Raw genomic sequence first — 17,952 nt, 5'->3', positions numbered from 1 at the left:
CACTAGATCCTCAGCCTGAACCTTATTGCATTCGTGATTTGACGTTCCTCCGTGCTTTACAGTCGCACAGTTCACCTCCATCTCCCTCTAAATGCCGCGCACGGCTGCTATAAATAGAGAGGGGTTTGCTCCCAACTCGTGAATCTATGCATTATTGCTCTTTACGTAATGGATTAGCAGGAGCGGCTGAGCGCTGGAGGCTGGGAGCGGCTGTCCGTGGTGCTGATGGGACTGACGCTCTCGTCAGCTCCCCCAGCCACCGCCGCCGCTACTGCGCATGTTGCATGACAGGTACACGCAAGCCTCCATCTTGGGCATCCCGAGCTGAGGCGAAAGGGCAGCAGCCATATACACCGATTTCAAATAACAACATAAAACAGGCCGCGTGAAACTAAAAAAATCAAATTTGGAAAAAACTGGCAATTTGCCGAGATGTAACTTTTTCCTCCATTCAACAATTTGCAGAAGGAGGAGAGCAGAATGGGAGAGAAAAACAGCGGCTGGTCCTGAAGGCTGCCTTAACGACTATTTGCACAGTCAGCTTTGCCGGGTCTAGTTTTCTAAAGAATTTGACTTGCAGGAAAACCAAATGGTAAGTGGTGTTGCATTGCATTTTTGTAAGAAATGTCCTCTGGGTTACTTCCGTTTATAATGTGCGCTCATGTGTAATGCATGAGACGTATGCTCGCGTTCATATGTAATGGCATCTTCCTCCTGCATTCCCCCCGTCATGGTGGTCGCTATTGCCGTGTTGTTCTCATTCCCATCCCTGTGCTGCTCTCATGGCCAGGCTCTGGGCGAGTGTCCGCGTCTTTTCTTACTTCTCTTGTTGCAGAGTGACCTGATGGGACTTGCAGCCACAGGTTGTGACTGCCCAAGTAGTCTAAATGCTTGTTTTGCACTGCCTCAACCTTGCATAATTCAATCAAATTATGAACATTGGACAGACTTGTTTATGAAAACTTCTAGCAAAAGTCTTAGTCTAGGTTATCAAATCAGGAGGTATATCTTGCACTGTTATTTGGAATTGCATTTAACAAACACAAAATAATCTTTTGCACTAAATTATATTGTCATGGACACTAATGGCTTTGCAATGAGCATCACTCATATGTGGAAACATTATCCTCTACCTGCAGCAATTACTTTTCCAATTAGAGGCATGCGAGTGGTCCAAAATCCAATAATGCAATGGAAGCACCGCTCCAGGAAGTTGTGTTGGCAGAACACTATTGCTTATTGACCTTGTACTCATGGGTCAGACCGTTATGGGCACTTGAGTCACAGTCAGCTGCTGTATGACCAACCCTGCACAGTGTAACATTGCCAACAGTAAAACATGACAAGGGCAATGTTCTCCTGTAGTGGCGCATAAGTTGACTCTGACCGTGCCAAGGTCGAATTCAAGACCTCGCTTCTGTTAGAACCACATTCCCCTGCACTATAATTCATTAAACATGGATGTGACTTCATGCTTCATATGTGTTATAAATGTTAAATGTTTAAACAACTTCACATGGAAGTTCACATTAGGAAAACCTTTGCTATAGATTCAGTGAGTGTTATATTTATTAATGTTGATTATACTAGGATAAAAAAAAAAAAAAATCGCTTTTTCAAGGGAGTCTGGCCAAGATGAAACAACGTAAGACACAATTCTAAAAGCCATTCTAAAAATATACCAGGAAGCAAAATACAGTAATAAAATGGATCTAGCTGAAGCAAAGACAGACAAAGTTATTCAAAGTCATTCAACTATGCCTTAAAAACTTAAAGGAGAGCCAATTTATCAACCCTTTTGCATTTTGTCCCAAGCATTTAGAGCAGCATTTGATCAAACCGTATCTTCAGAAACTTTTTCTGTTAGAAAAAATCTAAAGATGATTGGTAGCTTATTCCTATGTGTGTCATAGGTCAGAGGGATTGTTGGTCAGATAAGAAATTATTTGTAAGATATGTGGTTGGATGCCAAGTTGAACAGTCACCACCGTTCCAGCTGTTCCCATCTGATGTGTGTGTGTGTGTGTGTGTGTGTGAGCTAACATGTGTGTCCATGTTCATACGTCTCCTCTGACTCACAGAACGGGCACAAGAGCCTCCTGTTTCATAGGAAATTTTTCCCAATTGATGAAACAACGTTAACTTAGTTAGAGCGAGCTGATGTGTTCGCAAGGAGAGTTGCTGTGGAAATGACTCCGCTGGAGAAGATGATGATCAATGTGAAGGCGAGGAGCAGACAGAATTAGTGGGCCAAGACGGAGAGAATGAGAGCGGGAGAGCGTCTCTGTCTAGACAATAAACTGCCTGACTTAATATATAGTGTGCTGGCAGGGCCGGCGCGTTGAGCCTGCTGGCTGAGCTGTAGGTCTCAGTGTCCCTATGCAACAAGAGGGCTCCGCTTTTCTAGGTGGAATGAATCACACAGGTGCTACTATGGCTGCTTGCTGATTAATGACCCCAATCAAGGACTGTACAAATATACAGCCTGCAAATAGGAAGTGTGTGTAGGTGTAGTTGTGTTAGAATTGGATCTGGTTTTTGGATTTTCTAACAAAGAAGATTAATGGTAAACACATAGGGCTATATTATTGCCCACATTGTAGTGTCTGTGGTACATGCAGGGCCTGAACTCCAACACCACATCTGTTATAAATCACATGAAATGATCTGTCATGAAGAATAAAATCTACAGCTACATATAGGAAAATATACCTCAGCATTATGTTGATGTGAAATGTAATTTCAGGTGTAGAATTTGTCCAGTTATCCTTTAAAACTCACATTCAGTGCAGCTGATGAGTTTTGGTTGGCCATCATTATCCCAAGATGCATTTACATTTGTAGTTGCTCTACTTATTTTTAACCCTTGTATATTTACTAAATGTATGTGGATGATTGAATATGCTAATAATCCCAAATGGAAGCTGTTTTTGCCACCATCCTTTGAGAAATATAGAAACAGAAAATTAAGGAGAAAGAAGAGAGAAAATAATATCCATATTAACACTGTTTGTCCAAGATGAGGAAATCCTCTGGGACTGACTCATTGCAGGATCTGATGGCAGATGGTAAGAATGACATCCTGAACATTTGGTGGAGCATGGAGCTCATTGAAGAAAGACCACAAGAATGAAGGATGATCAGCGTCTCAGAGAGTGACGTCCTATTCATTCTCCATTCAGGTTCAGACTGCTGGCAAGCCACTAAAACTAAGCAGTGCAAAGGTCAAAGTCATTGTGCCCAGACAATAAATATACATTCTATTATATCTCCTATGAAAACGATCCTGCGTCATGGAGAATTTAAAGACATAAGAATTACAGTGTGTGAAGCATAAAGGTAGAGAAATGTGGTGTGCATCATTAGATGGATGCAGAGTCCAAAGCTGTGTTCCCATCCAAACCAGATATTACACGGGTCACTTACTTTGTGCAGCAGAACGCTGAGGTTTACTGAATGTGAAAAGACAGCAGTTCACTTTGAGTTAATATATATCGCACCGCTAACCCTGCGTGATTTAGGATGCCGTGTGTGGCTTCCCTTTTCATTTAACCACTTTGTTTTTTTTTTTTTTCCCTCCACAGGCTTACGGCTTGACTCACACCAGTATGAGCGTGAAGAAGCTGTCCATCTTTCTGCTAGTCCTCTTTATTTGTTTAGAGGGAGGATCAGCCAAAGAGAAGGGAACCAAAAAGGGGAAAAAGAAAGGAAAGCAGGTTTACTGCCCTTCGTAAGTACTGGATTGAACAACACCTAGCAGCTGTATCCCATAAAACATAACATATAACATAACATACCATAACATAATACATACCTTAAACAACACCTCCAGTGGTGCGATCTGATTGGATGAGGTGTTCAATGAGTGCTGATACACAGGCTGTGTTCACACTCAAACTACACTACAGTACTACACACTCAAACAGTATGGACAACATACTGCCTACTCAACCAAAGATTAGTATGCTATTACTGGCAGACAGTTCACACTGAAGTGTATTGCTAGGAATGCCATTATTTTTTCATTCTAACACTGTAAACATGTCACTGTATTAATTAAAAAAAAAAAAAATTCAGGTGACAAAGTAGCCATGTAGATTATCAATATGTGATAATCTAATCATGAGATGCCAGAAAAATCGCAAGCAAACCACAGTACAAAATAAGCACACTTCCTGTTGTTTACAAAATAAAAGCATTATTCACAAATGACTTGCTGAATACATTATAACCAAGGCTGGTGGTTTTGTTTTGAAGACAGGAAGTGTGGCGTCTTTTTTCTCTCAGCTTCCAGCTAACCTGACACATAACACTATGTCTAGTTTCAATAAGTTGGCTGGCTGCCAGTATGTTAATGTGAGCTGAGATGAGAGAGACACCAGCTTAAATCTTAAATGACAATCATTTATAGCATCAGAACACTGATATAGCATTAATCATGGACACGTTTGTTCAGCCGCTGCTGCTGTTCAGTGTCAGAACCGTTCGCCATCGCACACTCTGGCTTGATGCAACGCATTTTGGCGTGGCTGAGGATCACTAGTAAGCTCATGTTGCACACACAAAAAATCTTGCAAACTTAGTATACATCTCTAGCGTTCACAAAATCCTCATACTATGCAGTTGGAATGAACAATATACTCAATTTGACGTCACACTTACTGTGAATAGTACCTTAGTAGGCGATTTTCAACACCAACAGTATAACAGCACTCTGGTGTTTTGCTAGTATGTATCACTGCGCTTTACCTATTCAGTCGTAACTGGTAATTGCATTAATACCCAGAATCCACGTTGTAACCTTAACAAACCTCGCACAAAGGTGGACACGAGTGACACCAATGGCCGCTTTCTTCCTTGTTGCTCCCACTCTTTACTGGCAGATACTGCAATGGAAACATCCAGGCAAGCTAGCTTGTGGTCAGGAAAATGTTAATGTTTGTCACCCAATCCAAACCTTTTACGGTTATGCCAGTAAAACAGTGAAAAATCTAAGCTTGTTAACCACGGTTAGTTTTGTGGTTAAAGATAGCCTTATTAGCTAAAGCTACTATTGTTTTTGGTAGCTTATTGAGCTAATTAGGGTATTAAGCCAAAGCTGACGACCCTCCTGTTTGATTTGCTAAGTTCATGAAAGCAATGCTACTTTTTTTTTTTTTTTAGCTAACAGGGTTAGGTTTGCACTGTTTTATTGAGGGTTTTATCTGATCAAACTTTTGTTGTACATGCACAGCACAGGGTTCAATTCAGCTGCTTTATTTGTGATGGCAGCCCCGAAAAATTAATTAAATGAGTAAATCATAATCTGCTGAGACTTATTACCATTATTTGATAAAAGACGTTGTTTGTTGAGCTGTTGAAAAAAAGCTAAATCAAAATTGAGGTTGTGCTGATAAAGTGAATATCATCACGGCTACGACTGAAACACAGCAATTTGAGTATTATATTGCTTAAATAACATGACATAACATAACATAACATAACACGGCACAACATATAAGCACAACAGTAAGACAAAGCAGACCGTAGCATAGCTTATCATGATATATAACATTACATAGACCCTTAATTTTGTGCTGCTAAGTAATATAACATGCCCATGATGAGTGAATTTAACCTTAGATTTTCAGCTCAAATGAATCCCAGCCTCCCAATAAATTAAATAATACTGGTTTTTAATCATTCAGTCACCAAGTATAGTTCTGCACGCAATAGTGCTTTTTAATGTCTGTGGAGTCAGGCAACCAGCTGCTTAACTGAATAAAATCTCCATTGTAATATGAATACAAAGCATAACTTTGTCCATTGTTACACTGGACCTTATTTCCCAATCTAATTTGATGATGTGGATGGGTTCTGACCAGATCTTGTCAATTACACCATGCTGGCCCAGATGTGCTGCTCTGTAGTACAGTCCTGGGACCAATACACGCTCTAAAAGCCAACCCTAAAGCCAATATGTGTCCACGGAAATGACCTCGAGTCGTAGCTCCGGCACATTCTGTTTACCTTCGCTGGCCGGTGTTGGAAAAGACTTCCTTTGGGTGCGTTTGGAGTTGATTTTTTTGGACTATCCATTGGCCCTGTGGCACTTTACGAAGAGCTGCGTCCCAGTGAACAAGATGCAAGCACAGAGGTTCTATGTTGAAGCAATGAGTGTGATTTTGGTGGTTTTATTTCAGGAATATTGTAGAAATTAGTGACGACATGCTTATGTTTTTATGTCACAACACTAATGCCTGGAAATGTAACAAAAGGTTCAACCTGGACATCTTGAAATGAGGGGGAAACCTCGTGTTGTCCTAGTATTGGCAAGTGTGAGCTCTGTGCTGTTTTCCTTGTTTTACACTGTGCAGTCACAGGATACTGTATGTCTCTGTGGATCAAGGCAGCCACTTGGTTCCAGTTTAGCTTTAGAGCTCGGGGTTGTCAGAATGGCCTGTTGAAAGAGAGAGTGAAAAAAAAGAGGTTTAGTTATGTGATGGGACTTATGGTTTCCACTTTGATCAGGGGAACCGCAAAACGTACACACAGTCTGTGCGGCATTCCTGCCGAGCACTTTAACTCATCTTTGGTGCATGATAAGGTTTACATAATAATATGTAAAGTGCTTTGACATGGGGAAATTCTTTGGCAGTCGAATTCACTGCCACCCACATGGAGGCTTTCCATTTTTCCTTTCTCTCATGCCAGATCCTGCTCTCTCCCCTCCCCTCCCCTCCCTCCCTTTGTGCCATTGTTCTTTCATCAATCAGCCCCACAGAAAACAAATGATATTTCTTGAATGTTTGGCTGAAAATCTTTGAAAGTCACTGCTTCTTGTTATGATGTTAATTTTCATACAGTGCCTTGTAGGTATTTGCACGCTGGTTCATAACGAATATTTGGCACCGGTCTCAAGAAAAACTGAAAATACATTCCAAAAATAAATCCATCCAAACAAGTCAATTAATCTACCGACTGCCACCCACATGGCAGATTAAAGGACAGAGTCTTAAAAGGTTATTTTTCTTTAGGTAAATCAAAAATTGTGCCAATGGGGGGGTGGGGATTGAACTTGGTTTCATTGAATATTAACTTGTTTAAGGTTTTTCTTATAGTTTCATCATTTCCTTAATGGGCGAATTGCCGTATTCTGCCTTGAATCAAGCTTTTGGCATCTGCTTCTACAGAAATCCACAAACAAGTGAAAAAATAGATTTTATGGCTAAATATGACACTAAATAACTTGAGACATGTTTGCAGTGTACTCTTGCTTTTGCGGTGTAGGTTTCTCAGAGGGTTGAAAGATTTACTCTCCCCCTGTCCAAAGGACCATGTGAACTTTTGCCTTAATGATGATTTGGAAACATCTCAGAATAGCACCCCATCCTGTTGCTAAATGTTCCTTTACCCTAACATTGCCTGGGTGGTCCGAATGTTAAAAGCTAATTCTGCTGGTAGCTCTCTCAGGTTTTAGTTTAATCAAATGGTATACAGAGACGGAGTGGATGTACAGAGCGTCTGCACTGTTAATCTGCTAGGAATTTGACCCATGTAATCGTGTCTGCAGTTCCCTCTCTGTCTTTCTCTTCGCAGACAGCTGTCATCTGAGGATCTGGCACGGGTCCCTGCAAATTCAACCAGTAACATCTTGAACAGGTTACTGATCAGCTATGATCCCAGAATAAGGCCGAACTTCAAAGGCAAGTCTCTCCCTCTTCATCTGTCTCTGTCTCAGTCTCGCACTCACTTAAATCAAATTAAATTTTAGGCATTTAGTTGATGCTCTTGGGGTTGAATCTGTGACCTTAGACAGTCTCTCTGATCTCCATGCTAGTCATTCTTCCTCCCAATCATCCTTTCACACACTCTATTTTGGATCTACCACTATTGTTATTATTTAGTCTGTTCCCACAATGGATGCGTGATAATCTTAAAAAAAAATAATGTGTCTTGATTTGAACTAACTACACTAAAATGCATTAACTATGAGTGTGCCAAAACCAAATAAAACTAATTTAACTGGGATTTGATTTGATTTATTTGATTGTGCATAAGCCACAATGCACTTGCTTAAAAACACAATCCATATCACAGAATCCGTGCAACATAATAACAAAACTTACAGCAGGCAATACAATAACATCAGTCACACAGGCTAGAAAAAAAACAAAACCACAATATCTGCTAAAACCCAAGAAAAACATAAAGACATTCATCATAATGCCTAACAAGAAGAATATATGTTACTTGTAGAGGAGTCTTATCTAGTGCCCTTGTTTTCACCTTCCTGTTAAATGTGTTGAGTGAGGAGGAAGTTTTCACAGTAAAAGTTAGATTATTCCATTTAAAAGCTCCGTTATTAGAAGCAACCCTTCTTTACCAAGCTTTTGAACCTGCACAAACAAATATTAGCTGCACTGGCTCTCATACTGAGGCTATAAGAATCCCTAACATGGCAAAATACAAAATAATTGCTCAAATATCTTGGGGCAGACTTAACTCTTTGGATGAGGTTAATTTTTGGTTAATGTTACAGTTAAAGGTACGTGACTAAAACAATTTAGTCACAGTCAGGGTGGCCAGCACTTCACAGGTAACCTGCGTAACCTCCAGAAATGGAGCTCTCTCCTCATTTCATGACTGTCGAAGAGAAACTTGCTGAAAATGAAGACATAACTCGCTGCAGAAAACTTCCTCGCTTGATTTGGGACTTGAACCCGTGTCACTGCAGTCCAAGTCAAATATGTGCCCATACTGTACATCACACTGATGTCATATTTTGAAACACACTATTTCAGTTAGTGAGCTCTATCCTATTTCACTTGATTCACTGAATATACTAAATTATAGTCAATCACTGTTCACAGCTATAACAATGAACCTGATTTAAGAACTGGTTCAACAAATGAGAAGTATTAGGTAAAGGTGGTATTTCTGTTACCTATTAAATCTTTTGTCAATAAACACCTGCTGTATGTGATTAAAGTATCAAAATAAAGTATGAACTACAACATGATGCATCAGTAGGATTTCAGGGATATTGATTTGTGAAGGTTATTGCAGCTATTGATAGTTCATGACATGCCGATGTTGAATGTCCTTAAATTTAATTAGTACAAGAATTCAATGTTTCAATGAAAATGTATTCTTTCTGGAGTCGACAAGCCTCTGAAATTGCATTTAGACCGTTAGCTGCGCTGCCAACGTTCTACATCACATCTACTCCATGGTAACAACAAACTAACACAAACTAAAAGATGCTTAGAAAATATGAATTCTTTTTAGGCTTCACTGTGATTTTATGTAACTGGTGTCATATCAGCAGTGGATGACAATGACTGTCCAATTATTGCTATTCAAGGAGAAAGCCAATGTCAGCCAGATAAATTGGTCTAACACCATCACTACTTTTTAAATTTTTGCAATTTCCCTAATACTTTTTCACATTTAGTTAACCTGACTGAGTTTCATAATCAGCAGCATATTTCCGCATTCACAAATGAAACAAATCTCTCGTACAAAAAACCAACAAGTCATTGATTCATTGTTTCAACTGATTCATCACTGATACAGTTAACTTAATTAATTTACATCGCTGTTTTTGTTTTCTTATTGTTGTTCTTCTGTATTTTGTTGCCTTATTTTGTACAATTAAAATGAGACACTGATGCCTATCCTCGACATGACAGGGCAAAAATCTTTAAATGTTTACAGCTGAATGACACAGGCAAAAAGAATGTCAGGTTTTATCCAAGGATTGCGACGGCTTTCAGTAGTCTCATAAAAACAGCATGACTAGTGGGTTCCATGTACATGAGTTCAGCGCTGCCTGCTACAAAAAGGAAAAAAAAAAAAAAAAAAAATAGAGATGCCTGGTGGCTATAGGGGCTAAGCCTGCCTGATGGTCTTACCAGTCCAAGGTGGATCCTCAGACAATATTCATCCTCTGGCACTTGGCAGCGGCTGTATCTGTGACTCAGTGTTTGATGTGGTGTGTGCGGAATCAGCTCCCTGCACGATTGCCTGCCATCGGTCCAGCAGCCAAGCATCTGCTCTTCATATCAGGGCGAGATGAAAGCTCCCGGTCCATTAACATCAATATTATAATCTCCCAAATTGCATCCTAAACTGTGTCTTGTGTATCACTTAGACCAAGCCTATAAAACTGGGAGCTGCTTTTATGAGCTGCCTCTTGAATACTAATAAGTTCGCCCGGTTCATAATTGCACTATGGAATCCATCAGCTATATAAGGCGTCCATATTATAAAGATTAATTTTCTGATCTGCTCGTTTGATTTGCTTTTGTTCAACTCCTGTGCCTCAAGTAAACAGCTCCTAGTCATCGAGGAACAATTTATTTAAAACAGTATGAGTACGCTGGACTCGTCAAGGATTTTATTAGTTTATGTAATAGGTTGAGTGGAGACTGAGAGACATGAAGATGTGCAAATGGCATTACAATTATGGAAAATGACATGGATGCTCCCGAGAGGAGATTTTTCATTATTTTAGCCTTTTATGATTCCTCATCACAGAATCAATTTAATCATGAAGTACAATAAAGGTGCAGGAAAGACGTCCTTGGTGACCATGGTGCTGACATGAATTGATTTAGAGGAGTACATGTTGGTGCTTGTCCTGTAAAAAAGATGTTGCCTTTAGTGAAAGTAATTATACAAGACAGTGGACTTCAACCTTGAATCAATCTCTTACATGCCATCTTCTGTTTATTTCTTGCCCAGGAATCCCTGTCGAAGATCGAGTGAACATTTTCATCAACAGCTTCGGCTCAATCCAGGAAACCACCATGGTAAGATGTATTCTCACTTCATCAGCATTTCAATATTGATCATCAATATTTATGCCATTCACGAGCAAATAGCTCATGGTTGAAAAACTGCTTTGCCATACAGATTTTTGGAAAGCACGCATTAGCTTGTGTTCAAGACTGTATCAGACTATTTAGCAGGGAATCATTATGAAGACTGGGGTTTTCATGCCTCATTTATCTGATGGCTTAATTGCTGATAAAGAAGTGCTGTTTGAATGCTAATGAATAGATTACACCCAAGGATGGCACTGGGTCGACTCTAGATCACTAAGGAAACAATAAAGAGAACAATCCTGATGGCTGCTAATAAGCCCGGCCTACTGTTGAAGCTTTTGGGAGGAGCCAGTCAGCATTAACAGCCTCCCTCAGTAAATACATTCAGCCATTAAATGAGGTGGCTTTGGAGGAGGAGAGGTAAAAAGACTGAAATCTAAACAAAGAGAGTCTGCCCAGTCTCAGAGAGGCGAGACATAGAATAATTACAATTAATCAAAGCAGTGCCCTCCAGTTGCATATAATGCATATTAAAACAGAATCCACAATATTACAGTACGTGATGCTACCTCATGAACTTATGACATTTACTCACCACCAGCTCGGTTTCATAGGTTGTCATCTGGACAGTTTCATTACAAGAATAAAAGGCTAAATCTCAGAAAATGAATTTTCTAATATTAATAAAACCACAATATGTTGTCCCCCACAAATGATGCAGGCATCGTTTGGGCTTTTCAGTGACAAAGTTTCATCAAAAAGGCACAATTTGAAATTTTGACATCATTGCATCTCCTTCAATGTTTAAGTTGTTTAATTTGTAAGATGGAGCGTACTTTAAAATGCATTATCCCTCTAAGTTTTCATAAATATCAGACCAGTGGTGTCTGAGATACCATATCACCCTCTGAAGGACAGATGGACAACAAATTATGCCACTGTTTAATAGGATACTTAAGTTCTTGGCTCACAAGCTGTTCGTTTGACAAATGACCATCACGATGAAGTTCGAGCAATGTTTCCCCTCTTTTAAACTGGACATGTAGACCTAGCACTGTGTCTTGAGGCAGGTCTGGAAAGTTTTTCGGTTCAGAGGAGTATCCCTGATCAATGTCTCACTGTTATTCACTCCACAGGGAGCGACAGTACGAATAAAGCCTTAGATCTCAGATGCTGGAATGTCAGTTGCATGAAAATCTCCGCTGAAAAATATTTCTTTTGGCTGCAGATCAGTGGGGTGTGTCTGCACTCAAGTTCACTGCAGTTCGCTGTAAAAGCCAGTGGTGGGGAATTTCACACCAGGAATGATTAGGAAGATGTGTGTCACACGCACAACTGTGCTGAAAGTGGGAAACTGAAACAATGTGCCTTTTCTTTTTTTTTCATCCCACAGTTGGAAGAGGGGAGATTTGGATGGGTGGGGGGAGAAATGAGGGGAGAGAGCAGACCCAGATAGAGGGAAGATTGAGAGGGGAGAGGAAAAGGAGAGAGAGGGAGAAACGATGAGTGAAGGAAGATGGGAGAGGGAGGAAGAGAGAGGAAATAGGAAGAAGAGAGGACAGACTCATAGGGAGGACAACAAGAGGGAAGATGTTTGAAAAATGTCCTTGCTATACTGAGATCAGTCATACTAGTTCTAATACCATCAGTATTATCTTATTTCCTATCATAACCAATCACCTCATTATGATTTGATGAATATTGTTAACTGCTGTTATTGTTGATGTTATGCTGTTATGCTTTGGCACTATAGATCTTTACCTGAATGACAATGAAGCCAATTTCAGTTTGAATTTGATTTTGAGAGCAGGAAAAAAAAGGGAGAGGGTTTAAGAGGCAAAGAGGACAAAGAGAGACAAAGGGAGTTAGTTTAGTTGAAGGGAGAGAAAGGGAGAAAAAAGAGGCAGAGAGAGAAGAGAAGGAAAAGAAAGGACCGATAGGTTGAGAAGGAAGAAGAATGAAGAACATGCAAGAGAGAGTAAGGAAGAGAGATGCGAAAGCAAGAGATAAAGGGAGTAGAAAAGAGGAGGAGAAGAAGCAGGAGAGGGCAAGGAAGAGGAAAGATATAGACGGAGGAGGCAAAAGCTGGGGAGAAAGAGAGAGCAAAGTGGATGAGATTGAGAAATAGCGTGTGGGAGAGAGGAGTCAAGTGTGTCCAAAAAGAGCGAGAGATGAGCGACTCCCAAATGGCAACTCTTGTCTTCCCTCTTTCCCCCCTCCGCCACGTCAAGACACAGAAAGAGTGCGAAAGTGAGAGATTCAGAGCGAATTAGGGAAGGGAGGGAAGAGACAGCTGGTCACCTCTGCTCTTCAATTTATCACTCGATGGGGTATCTGATCTCAGGAAATCCTCTCTCATCATTTACACCTCCAACCGGCCAAACACCGCCGTGCGTCCACCGTAGTTAGCACATCTATTTTCACTTTATGAGCGTGCTCGCCCGGAGAGGATGACTAATTTGATGATGTGAGATGAAATAAATTGCCGTGTTTTTTTAGTGCTCCTCAGCTTGAGTTTTCCTCTTTGATTACAGAGAGCGGCTGTGTTAAATCTCTCCTGAATCAAATGCATTACTGGCAGCTTGATAGTGAGCCAAGGGGAAGATGTATTTGCTTGTCTGGTTTTCAGAAAAGGTAGTGTAGGAATTGGCCTGTCCTTCTGTCAGGGAAGAGACAACAGTATTTGTGCCACAGCTCGAGGACAAGCTGGACCTCGCAGTCCAAAATTGAGTTGTATAGAAAGGAAGCCTTGCTTTGCAAACTGAGATATCCACCAACTGACCACTGCTTTTACAAAATGATGTGCAGCACCAAAGAAAGCATGACAGCATGATGTGTGCTTGGTCTTGCTGGTCTTTCTCCTTTTTTGCACTCTCACTTTGCACCTTTCTGGTTTGTCCATTAAATAAAAGGAGATCCAGGTCCTAAACTCTTAGCCCTGGATCAGATGGATAAATTGAAACTCTCAGTTCAGTTCAGCTCAGTTCATTTCATTTCAATAACTTATTGAAATTTTAGCCATGGTCAACTGGAATTTGGTTCAGTGCTGCAGGAATTTGATTCAGTGTTGCATGTTATGATACCATAAGATCTTTGACCGTAAACAATTATTGTTATTGGTAAATAATCATTATTATTGTGGATATGGTAACCAAGCAGGTAGAGTTCAGGAAATTGGATTCCTTTACTTTACTGCAGCCTTTCAAAGCAGGAAAAGACAACTCTGATACCATGTGACAATATTATAATGTCTAAAATCCAAGTTGGTATCTCATCTTTTATCACAATGTCAATATAATATACTGATATATCTATCAGTCCTATATGCAGTGTGCATATGCTCCAATCTTCAGCAGTTGTTGTCTGATGGCAACAGCTGTTTTTTGAACAGTAAAATTGGTTAGTGGCAGGGAAGTAAAGCACATTACGGGCCACTGTTTGAGTTATAGGTCATTTTAAGACCCAGTGCTTGCAAAATAGTTATGTCATCTATGTTTTTCAAAAACATGCCGATTAAGTTCAAGCACCATGGCTTTTTCAGAGAGGTAGTTTGGAGGGACACCTTTCGCATGTATACCAAGTGTTTTTCCTGTTTTTCTGTCACCACTTCACGTAAAGATTAGTAATTTGTGCATCAAAATACAGCACAATTCGCACCTTGTTGAAGTTCAGTGTCCACACTTTGTTCGGAAATGGTGCCCCTTTTTGTACATGAAATCTGTTGTAGTACAAAGTGTGACATTTAATTTCCAGTGCTGAATTATTTATTAAAGACTTCTGCAATATTGGGTGATAAACACACAGACAAAGTTAATCAAAACACACACTCCGGGGTCAGTAATTAACAGGGGTTTGGACAAAGTTGCCCTTGAGAGTTCATAAAATGTCAGCGAAATTAAATATGAGTGGCAAAACATAACCCTGATAATTGAGTACCCTTTTTTTGCATTTGCCCTGTTCGCTTTTTGAAATGCAAAACAGGATGACAAACTGGGTGCAAGATAGACCGGTTGGGGGACACAGGAGGGTGAACACAGCACCATTATTTCCCGTGCAGTGTGCTTCAAGTTCCATTTCAGATATTTTATTTCACAGTTCCACAAAATTGTCCCCAAAAAGGATCAAGATGCTCATAAAAATCACATCAAGGGGGCAGGAAATTCCCATTGAAAAAAAAAAAAAAAAGTTAATTTGTTCCTCTGACATACACACACAGCTGGTATTTTGGTGGCTTTATTTGACATGTCATCCATCTTCGCACTGGGCCTTAATAGTCCCTCCCAACACCTGGTCCCACAGCAGCTTGACTCATGCCATTAACGTGGGCACAACAAAACGGCCAAACGCCTCACTGAGTGATACGTTCCCACCAACAGTAGTGAGGAAGTTGCACTAATAGGCACACTAATGAGGCATTTGCCGTATCGTATTTTGCCGTATTGATAGCATTTGACACTTGGCCCGTGCAATTCCCAGCATGTTGACTGCTTTAAATGTAAATATCCCAAGTTTGCAGCTGTAGAATTTCACCAAGTGATGTGGACCCTCACTGCAAAAAAAAAAAAAAAAAAAAAATAGCTTGCAAAAATCCTAAAACAAGTGGAAAATGTCAACCTGGCAGTAGGTTAGAATTTGTTATTATTTACATTTGGTATACCACTTTCCTATTAAAATGCTTGGAATGAGTTGCAGTTCAAAGTGAAATCATCAAGTGTACTACGATTCGATTTCTGGCAGAGTGGCTGACGAAAGGAGCTAATAACCAAAAGCCAGAGGTCGTGGAACTGAGATGGTGTATTTTCCCATCAATCTGGAAATCTTCAGCCTTGTAGTGCCTCTTGGATCATCTTCAGTGAGAATAAAAAGGAGCTCACAGTGTTTTCCACCAATCAAAGGGTTTCACTTTAGGTTTCCAAATTCTTAGAAAGCAGTTTTGTCCAGTCAGCATCCTAATGGCAAGATGGCACCTTGAGAGGCAGCCACAGACGCTTGGTGTCTCGTGCCTTTTCACAAATTTCATTTTGGATTTTATGTCCACACCTGAACCCAGAGAAACTGAATCTAAATATCAACCGAGCTGAGTCTGAGCCTTAACATAAAGCAAATGATAAGCCGTGCAAACCTCTCAGCTGATAGGTTTGTGCTTGTCTGTTGCTGAACCTCACAGGATTATCGAGTCAACATCTTCCTGCGGCAGCGCTGGAACGACCCCAGGCTGAGGTTACCGCAGGACTTCAAGTCCGACTCGCTCACCGTCGATCCCAAGATGTTCAAATGCCTCTGGAAACCCGACCTGTTCTTCGCTAACGAAAAGAGCGCCAACTTTCATGACGTCACTCAGGAGAACATCCTCCTGTTCATCTTCCGTAATGGAGACGTCCTCATCAGCATGAGGTAACTTCATTGTTTTTTTGTTTTTTTTCATCGGTCCTTTCTACCTGAATGTGGTTTGCAATCACTGCTATTACTACTGTTATTTATATCAGTAATATGTAGCTTTGCAAACATGAAAGCTTCAGCTCACAGGAACAAGATGAATCAAAAGTATAATATATGCATTTCATTATTCAGATTGTTTAGGTATAGGTATATAAGTGTTGCCACTCTTTCCAGCAGCAATGCAGCTCACTTGAAAACACTGAAGTGTGATTTCAACTTTGTAAAAAAAACAACAAAAAAACAACACTTTGCAAAGCTATACACAACTGTGTTGCCGGTCTCATACTAAATAGAGAGCTGTTGGTATACAACATGTAGACATGTTCCCTAGAAAATGTATTTTCAAAAAGCAAATTGCCAGCTCTGTTTAGAAATCTACCTGATTATTAATGTCACTACTTTATGGGATCATAGCAATCACAGATATAGAAGTGTGATAAAGTACAATGGTTATCATGAGCACTAATTGTCACATTAATATGATTGTGCAAATGCCCTTTGTCAGCGATGATATGGCCACATACACACAAACACAGCTGTACATGTCGGGCATTTAGCTGGCACTCTTGTCCAGAGTGACTTACGATGATTGAGTAGGTGATAGATCAGCGTCTTGCTCAAGGACATCTCGAAGGGACACATGACTGGTGCTGCCGTTGGATATGAACTGTGTCGTTTCAATCATCAAATGGTTTCCTTAACCACTAGGACATCCAGCCATGGACAAATGCAAAATCCTACATGACTATGAAATCTAGAATTAAATATTCCTGCGTGCTCACTTTCAAATTCTGCACAGCCCCTTCTCTGTGCATGAGCAAATAACCAATGCTCACTGAGCCAGTGTGTGGTCACAATGGCAAATCCAAGCTGCATACAAAAAAGTTGCTGTAACCACTGCACACATACACACACACACACACACACCCACTGTGGGTTGCACAGAAAACACTGTCCCAGGCATCTCAAACACAATGTACATGCGGTAAGACACATTTTTCAATGTCTTTTTCCTCACATTTTTGATTGTGGTTGCTTTCAGTGCTCACTGAGTATGACTATGGTGTGTTTACACAGAACTTAAGCAGTGTGATGTCTTTTTCCTCGTATTTTCTGTTAAAGAAATGTAAAATCTGGAGATGTTAGACTTTTTTTGACTGGTGAGCCGGGGTGGCGCTTGCTGTATATGCTAAGTAACAATTTCTTCCTCTGTTTCTTCCAAACAAACCATGTCACTGTCTTTTTTTTTGGCCAGAAACAGAAAAATCGCCATCACTTCCTATGTGCAAGAGGATTTTTACAAATTTTGACACACATACCTGACACCCACTTAAAACGACAAATGTAAAGGTTTTAATGAACTGGCAATAGTTTCAATCAAATTGTCATTCACATGTCATAGCTATGAACATTCATTTCTATAAAAATGGTTTTGTGCTGTGGACTAATCTGAATTTGTTTCTTTAGGGGCAAAAGGTATGTGTTACATAACAGCACCGTCCCTTGTATAGTGTAGCCAGTGACAGCGCTCCCAGAGATGCAGCCATGTTGTCACCACAGGTGAAGCTAAGACAGCTCCATCTGTCACCTGCTCAGTGTTTTAAAGGCGAAGGAGCGGTGCTTCCACACACAATGAGCTCTCCAGTAACTGAACAGACAGCACTTTCTCTTCCGTAACACGAGTGACAGAAACAACCGCAGT

The 17,952-nt window shown here is 40.4% G+C and overlaps 1 protein-coding gene across 1 annotated transcript in view; it reads left to right on the top strand.

Annotated features, from left to right (window-relative positions):
* The first annotated feature begins 317 nt into the window (after positions 1-317).
* The window catches only part of glrbb (glycine receptor, beta b), a 34,483-nt gene continuing 16,848 nt past the window's right edge, over positions 318-17,952 (top strand). Inside the window, exons 1-5 of the mRNA XM_030062751.1 lie at positions 318-592; positions 3,585-3,730; positions 7,579-7,685; positions 10,729-10,796; positions 15,979-16,205. Of these exons, the coding sequence (XP_029918611.1) occupies positions 590-592; positions 3,585-3,730; positions 7,579-7,685; positions 10,729-10,796; positions 15,979-16,205 (551 nt within the window). The 5' untranslated portion in view covers positions 318-589. The remainder of the gene's footprint in view (positions 593-3,584; positions 3,731-7,578; positions 7,686-10,728; positions 10,797-15,978; positions 16,206-17,952) is intronic.

This window comes from Myripristis murdjan, chromosome 10 (genome assembly GCF_902150065.1).
Source record: "Myripristis murdjan chromosome 10, fMyrMur1.1, whole genome shotgun sequence".
NCBI lineage: Eukaryota > Metazoa > Chordata > Actinopteri > Holocentriformes > Holocentridae > Myripristis > Myripristis murdjan.
This window is presented reverse-complemented; position numbering and strand designations above follow the sequence as displayed.